The sequence below is a fragment of the Myxozyma melibiosi genome (assembly GCF_037950935.1).
Source record: "Myxozyma melibiosi strain Phaff 52-87 chromosome Unknown BZA70scaffold_18, whole genome shotgun sequence".
Classification (NCBI taxonomy): domain Eukaryota; kingdom Fungi; phylum Ascomycota; class Lipomycetes; order Lipomycetales; family Lipomycetaceae; genus Myxozyma; species Myxozyma melibiosi.
In genome coordinates, this window is record NW_027042932.1 from 147,935 (window position 1) to 153,810 (window position 5,876).

A 5,876-nucleotide genomic window follows, 5' to 3' on the forward strand; every position below is an offset into this window, starting at 1 on the left:
ATACGGCACCATCGGATTCTCCATGCGTGATTTTCGCGGCTTTGTACATACTCTTCGGAACAGTACAGAGACTTTTCTTGTCAAACAACTTCTCTTTGCCAGGTCTGCTGAAGATCTGCCCGCAATTCCATGGCTTGAACTTGGCAATGATGCGAGCAAACAAACTCCTGGATGGTCGTTCTTGCAAGACAGCAGCTGCACTCTGTCGGATCATGATTCACAACTCAGGCTTCATCGACGGATAAGAGAGCCGGACCTGGAGTGTGAATTCTTTGGTGGCACGACGAGTGGCAAAGTTCTGAACCGCAAACGAGCTTCACAATTCTTGAATGACGCTGATATTTTCCGGAGGAAGTTGCTTGTCTTGATGCATGTCACTGGTGGTCAGCCAGCGCGAGGTACAGAGATCACTGGTGCTCGATGGTACAACACCACAAAGGCTGAGCGCAACATCTTGATCGAAGATGGGATGGTGGTCTTTGTATTGCGATACCACAAAGGGCATGCGCGCACCGGTTATTCCAACACTGTTCACCGGTACCTGCCTCTTGATGTTGGCGCTCTATTGGTGTGGTATCTCTGGATTGTCGAGCCTTTTATCGCGCAGCTGAGGATCGAGCTGGGTCAAAACATAGCCTCGCCAGCAGTCCTGTTTCCAGCAAATCAAACCCGCAAAGCGCCGGCCAATGCAAAAGCCATGCAAACTCTGAATTCACATCATATGCGCGAGGCATTGAAGAGTGAAACCGAGGATATTCTTGGTCAGAGAATCAACTTGCAGTCATATCGTCAGATTGCAGTTGCTATAAGTCGTCATTTTCTGCAAGAACATGCAATTCAAGGGCCCCGTCCAGATCACGATGAGGATCGTCAAGCTGGGCATACCACTGAGACTGCAAACAGGAATTATGGACGTCAGGAGGGAGAAGGTCAAGGAGTAGACCCTGAAATGCGTGAAAGATTTAAGGATGTTAGCCTTGCATGGCACAGGTTTCTTGGTTTCAGTCCAGCTCCTACTAAGGTCAGATACAATCTCAGAAATGACCGGTATAGCTGTGAATTGGCCGACAATCAGTCTAGCCGGCTTACTCGATTACGCGAAGCTGATCTGGGGCAAGTGATGAAGGACAGACTCAACTCTGAGTTCCGGGGCATGCAAGAAGAAGCACTGAGGGCAATTGTTGAAGGTAAGAATTTCTATTATCATTTCATTGATCTCCTTGTCTTGACTTGTATCTAACTTATACCTATAAGGCAAGAGTCTGGTGATGGCAACTTGGCCGACCAGAGCAGGCAAAAGTCTGTTGTTCATGCTCCCTGCACTTCTTGAGCCAGATGGAACGACGATTGTCGTTGTACCTCGACTGTCACATCGTCAAGACATGAAGGCGCGTTGCTCAGATATTGGTGTCCGCTGTGTGGAGTGGGATTGTGAGGTCCAGCCAGATGGTGCGGCCATTGTTCTTGTCACTCCTGAAGAATGTCTGACTGTGAGGTTTAAAAGCTATATCGACCGGCTCAAAACCCTGCACCAGCTAGATCGGATCGTGATTGACGAGTGCAACACTCTGCTCAAAAACCAGCTTGAGGCCGAAGATTGGCTACAGCGAGAGCGACAGCGACAGCGAGCGCAAGATGAACAGCCTCAGGAACAGCAAACTCCGGAACAGGAAGCTCAGCGAGAGCAAGCTCGGATTCTGAAAGCTCTGCTTCTAAAGAACAAAGTTCAGACGGTGCTTCTGTTTGGCGCGATGCCAGCGGCGATGCAACTTGAAGTCGCTCAGAAGATCGACCCTGGGATGTCTATTCTCCACATGAGCGCTGTGCGTCCAAACATTCGCTACAGTGTTGTACCAAAGTCAACAATCAATGAGTGGTACTCCGCTGTTGGCCTTGACCGTGATAGAGCTGTTGCTGATTTTGTCAAACATAAAAGCAAGCAATATCAGAGCGGCAAGGTCATTGTTTATTGCAACACAAAGAGCCAGGCTGAGAAGCTGGCTACAGCTGTTGGTGCAAGGGATCTCGACTCTGATACTACTGAAGAGGATGATCTGGCAAACGAAGATTCTGCGAACCGGTCGAGCAATATAGTCTTTGCAACAACAGGATCTTTCAGCATGCGCGTCAAGGTACCCAATGTACGCTGTGTCATTCATACACATTCGCCTCGAACACTGATTGAGTTTGCACAAGAAAGTGGCCGCGCAGGGAATCATCATGAAGGCGGCGAGTCCATTCTGCTGGGTGATGCTACCTCTTTGGACTCAGCTCCCCTCATGGAGATCAGTTTGTTCCAAGGCTACATGACCGCCAAATGTCGACGTGCTTTTCTACACAACTATCTCGATCCGGTGAATGACCATCTTGAATGTGGAAGTGACAATGTGTCGCGATGTGATTGCTGTCCAACCCCTGCTGGTCGCTATACAAACAGGCAGTCTGATCGCGAGCGTGTTGAAGAGCCAGCCGCGACTGTGGCAAGCTTAGCGATCCCTGTGGAGCGCTACTCTAACCATCCACCATCCCCGGGCACTGACAGCGATGATGATGAGATGCCAGTCGTGGCTGTTGAGCGACCGCCCTCCAAGAAGAGACCTATTTCACAAATCATGGATAGGTCAGAGGAGGCTGTTGAAGGCCCACCGCGTCAGAGAATTGGTATCATAGTCACTACCCAACCACCAGCGAGGATCCCCAATGATCTTGCGCCTAAGTTGGACAGACTTTTCGATCATTGGCGAAACAAGTGCGTTTTCTGCTGCATGAATAAACTGCCTAACACTCATTGCATGTCAGATTGTCCAGCAGTTGATCCAAGAGTGGGAGAGGCGGTTACAGTTGCCAAACAGATGGCTAAAGAGATCAAATGTCTGCCTGCACCCTGCTACAGATGCGCTCTGTCTTCTATCATGGGTGAACCCCAAGGGATTATTTGTGATTGCAGTCTCCCAGTTCACTATTTTGTGTTTGGCATACTTTATGGAGGCAGTGAAGAACTAAAGAGGGCTTGGATGGACCATGCTGAGCAGTCTTATGGGCCTCTCAAAGAGACACAGCGCTACAAGTCATTTGATGAAACTTGGCTTTTGGATAACCTTGGAAAAATGGTGGACGCTAATCAGCCAGTCAATGTTTTGGCTTATGAGTTTTTCTGGTTGAATCAAAGGTTGACAACACATGGAAATCGATAGGCAGGAGTGGATTGCCTTTGTGCGATGATGAAGAGTTTGCCAGCCCTGAAGTTTCAGGTTAATAGTTTTTTTGTTTTATGAATGAATATATTTGGATACAATGCAAAAGTATAAGCTGTAAGTGGGAGAGGAAGATCGACAGAGGAGTACAGAAACAAGCAGTAAAAACAAGGACGAGCATGTGACCAGGTAAGTAGGAGAACAGAGGCGGAGAACAATAAGCTAAAGTAAAGGCATAGCCAGGAATAAACAGCAGGATGGGGAAGCTACTCAACTGGAAGCATTTGTGCGAACTCACTGGTAGATGTATACAGTCTTGCAACGGGCATTGGCATATGAGCGAGAGGCCAAGCGCGCGAAGGTCGAGGGAGCGTATGAAAAGCCGGAGGTGAGAAATGAAATGAAGCGGGAGGTAGGAGAAAGTTGAGCGCGATCAGGATGGGCCCAGTCATGTGAGCTTGGAGAGTGAAGCGGGTGAGTGAGGAGAGACAAGGCCGAGGTCAAGGGTGAGGAAGCGCCAGAGCAAGAAGAGGCGGGGTTGTTGGCGGACGAGAACAAAGGGCGCGGATTGGCAGGAGCCAGGGTCATCGTCAGGTGAGAGGCGCAGGTGTTGGTGGACAAAAACAAAGGGCGTCGAGTGGGAGGAGGAAGAGTCATCGTCGTCACAAGAGAGGCGCAGGCGTTGGTGACAACAACAAAGTGTGAGGAAGAAGGGCTGGTGTCGAGGTCGATGTTGAGGAAGCGCCAGAGCAAGAAGAGGCGTGGTTGCTGGTGGACGAAAGGGAAGGGCGCGGACTTGGAAGCATCATGATCGGCATTGACGGACAATGGCGACGTTGATTGGGAAGAGACAGAGTCGGCATCGATGTTGAGGGAGCGCAAGAGCGAGAAGCGGAGGGGGTGTTGGTAGAGAGTTGGAAGGAGCGTGCTAGCGTGGAGGGAAGATGGAGCGGTAGTGTGAGGAGAGACTGAGTCGAGATGGACGCTCAGGAAGCGGTTGATAAGATAAGATAAGAGGGTGTAAAAGAGAGAGAAAAGGGAAGAAAAAGAGAGTGGGAAAACAGCGAAAGGGGTGTACTTAAGAGAGAGTATTTTCACAAAGTCGAAAAACAAGATGGCTGTGTAGAGTTTAACCAATAAGCGATCTGGATCACGTTGTGATTTTCTTGTGACTTACCTGTGACTCGATGAGCGGGAAAACGCGGACGCGGATTCGGAAAAATGCGGAAAATGAAAATAAAAATAAAAAAAAGGCCTAGCCTAAAACGGTAATCTTCTCGGGCGAAGATTAGTAAGTTTCTGACTAAAATAAAAATAAAAATAAAAAAAAGGCCTAACCTAAAACGGTAATTCTCTCGGGCGAAGATTAGTAAGGTCTGACAAAGCTGTCGGAGAACTCCGATAACGTGGGGGCCAAGTGGGGGGGTGGGTTGGCCTGCGTGTTAGGGTTTCTTAAGAAAATTAAATTATTTTCTCTAATTTTGTTTCAAAAATTCTTAGAAATTCATTTTTAAAACAACCAATAATGCTCTGTAGATTCTGGTTTTTTGGCTGCACATTGACTGTACTCCTATACTTTATCTGCCTTTTTTTTAATTTGTTTCGAATTTGTTTAAGCCTTTGTTTTAGCATATTTGTTAGCTTTGTTTTTTCCAACTTTTGTATGAGTTTTCTTTTTACTCTTTCCCTACCTGCTCATACAAGGCTTTAATGGTTATCTTCTATGCTTAAATACTACATCTAACTGGTGGTTCTAAAGCGTACTCTCCGGGTTTGAGTGTAGACCAGTACTTTGTACTCTAATATATAATTGAGGATTTGACACTGTACTTTGTACCATACAAGTTCTTCTGCTTTGTACTTTGGAATTATGTTTTAACTCTTTAAACTTGTACTTTTAACTCTTTAAACTTGTAGTTTCAACTTGTTCTTTGTACTTTTAACTTGTTCTTTGTATTTTTAACCTGTGCTTTTATCTTGTGCTTTTAACTTGTGTCTCTATCTTGTACTCCAAACTTGTACTTTTAACTTGTTTTTTGTGCTTTTAGCTTGTGCTTTTAACTTGTTTTTAGTGCTTTCAACTTGTGCTTGTACTTTGTATTTTTAACTTATGATTTTATCTTGCGCTTTTAACTTGTGCCTCAAACCTGTACTTTTAATCTGTTTTTATGCTTTTAACTTGTGCCTTTATCTTGTACTCCAAACTTCCTGTTTTTTGTGCTTTTAACTGGTGCCTGTACTTTGTGCTTTTAGCTTGTGCTTTTAGCTTGTGCTCTTAACTTGTGTTTTTGTTTTGTGTCTCAAACTTGTACTTTTAACTCGTTTTGTGTGCTTTTAACTTGTACTTTAGACTAGTGCTTTTAACTTGTACTTTTCACTTGTAGACGTTTGTGTTTTTTTAAGCGCTTTTGGCGTTGGGTTTAAGCGCTTGTGTAAGTGTAAGGGTTAAGCTGGTAGAAAGAGCAGGTTTGTGTAGGGTTTGTGTAGGTGTTTTGTGTAGGGTTTGTGTAGGGTTTGTGTAGGGTTTGTGTAGGGTTTGTGTAGGGTTTGTGTAGGGTTTGTGTAGGGTTTGTGTAGGGTTTGTGTAGGGTTTGTGTAGGGTTTGTGTAGGGTTTGTGTAGGGTTTGTGTAGGGTTTGTGTAGGTTTGTGTATCTCTCTTGGGTTTGTTGTATCTCTCTCTT

At 45.9% G+C, this 5,876-nt stretch overlaps 2 protein-coding genes across 2 annotated transcripts; both read left to right on the forward strand.

Moving 5' to 3' along the window:
• Positions 1 to 985: 985 nt before the first annotated feature.
• Positions 986 to 3,341, forward strand: BZA70DRAFT_103884 (P-loop containing nucleoside triphosphate hydrolase protein). Its single transcript, XM_064909346.1, has 2 exons — positions 986 to 1,187; positions 1,260 to 3,341. Exon 2 carries the CDS (start codon positions 1,269 to 1,271, stop codon positions 3,192 to 3,194), a length of 1,926 nt encoding a protein of 641 aa, XP_064765469.1. The 5' UTR covers positions 986 to 1,187; positions 1,260 to 1,268; the 3' UTR covers positions 3,195 to 3,341.
• A 1,347-nt stretch (positions 3,342 to 4,688) lies between these two features.
• On the forward strand, positions 4,689 to 5,119 carry BZA70DRAFT_286186 (uncharacterized protein). Its single transcript, XM_064913843.1, has one exon. It carries the CDS (start codon positions 4,720 to 4,722, stop codon positions 4,903 to 4,905), a length of 186 nt encoding a protein of 61 aa, XP_064765470.1. The 5' UTR covers positions 4,689 to 4,719; the 3' UTR covers positions 4,906 to 5,119.
• Positions 5,120 to 5,876: the final 757 nt, after the last annotated feature.

Coding starts and splice junctions, on each gene's coding strand:
- BZA70DRAFT_103884 (XM_064909346.1), top strand. CDS start 1,269: ATGGCAACTTGGCCGACCAGAGCAGGCAAAAGTCTGTTGTTCATGCTC.
- BZA70DRAFT_286186 (XM_064913843.1), top strand. CDS start 4,720: ATGCTCTGTAGATTCTGGTTTTTTGGCTGCACATTGACTGTACTCCTA.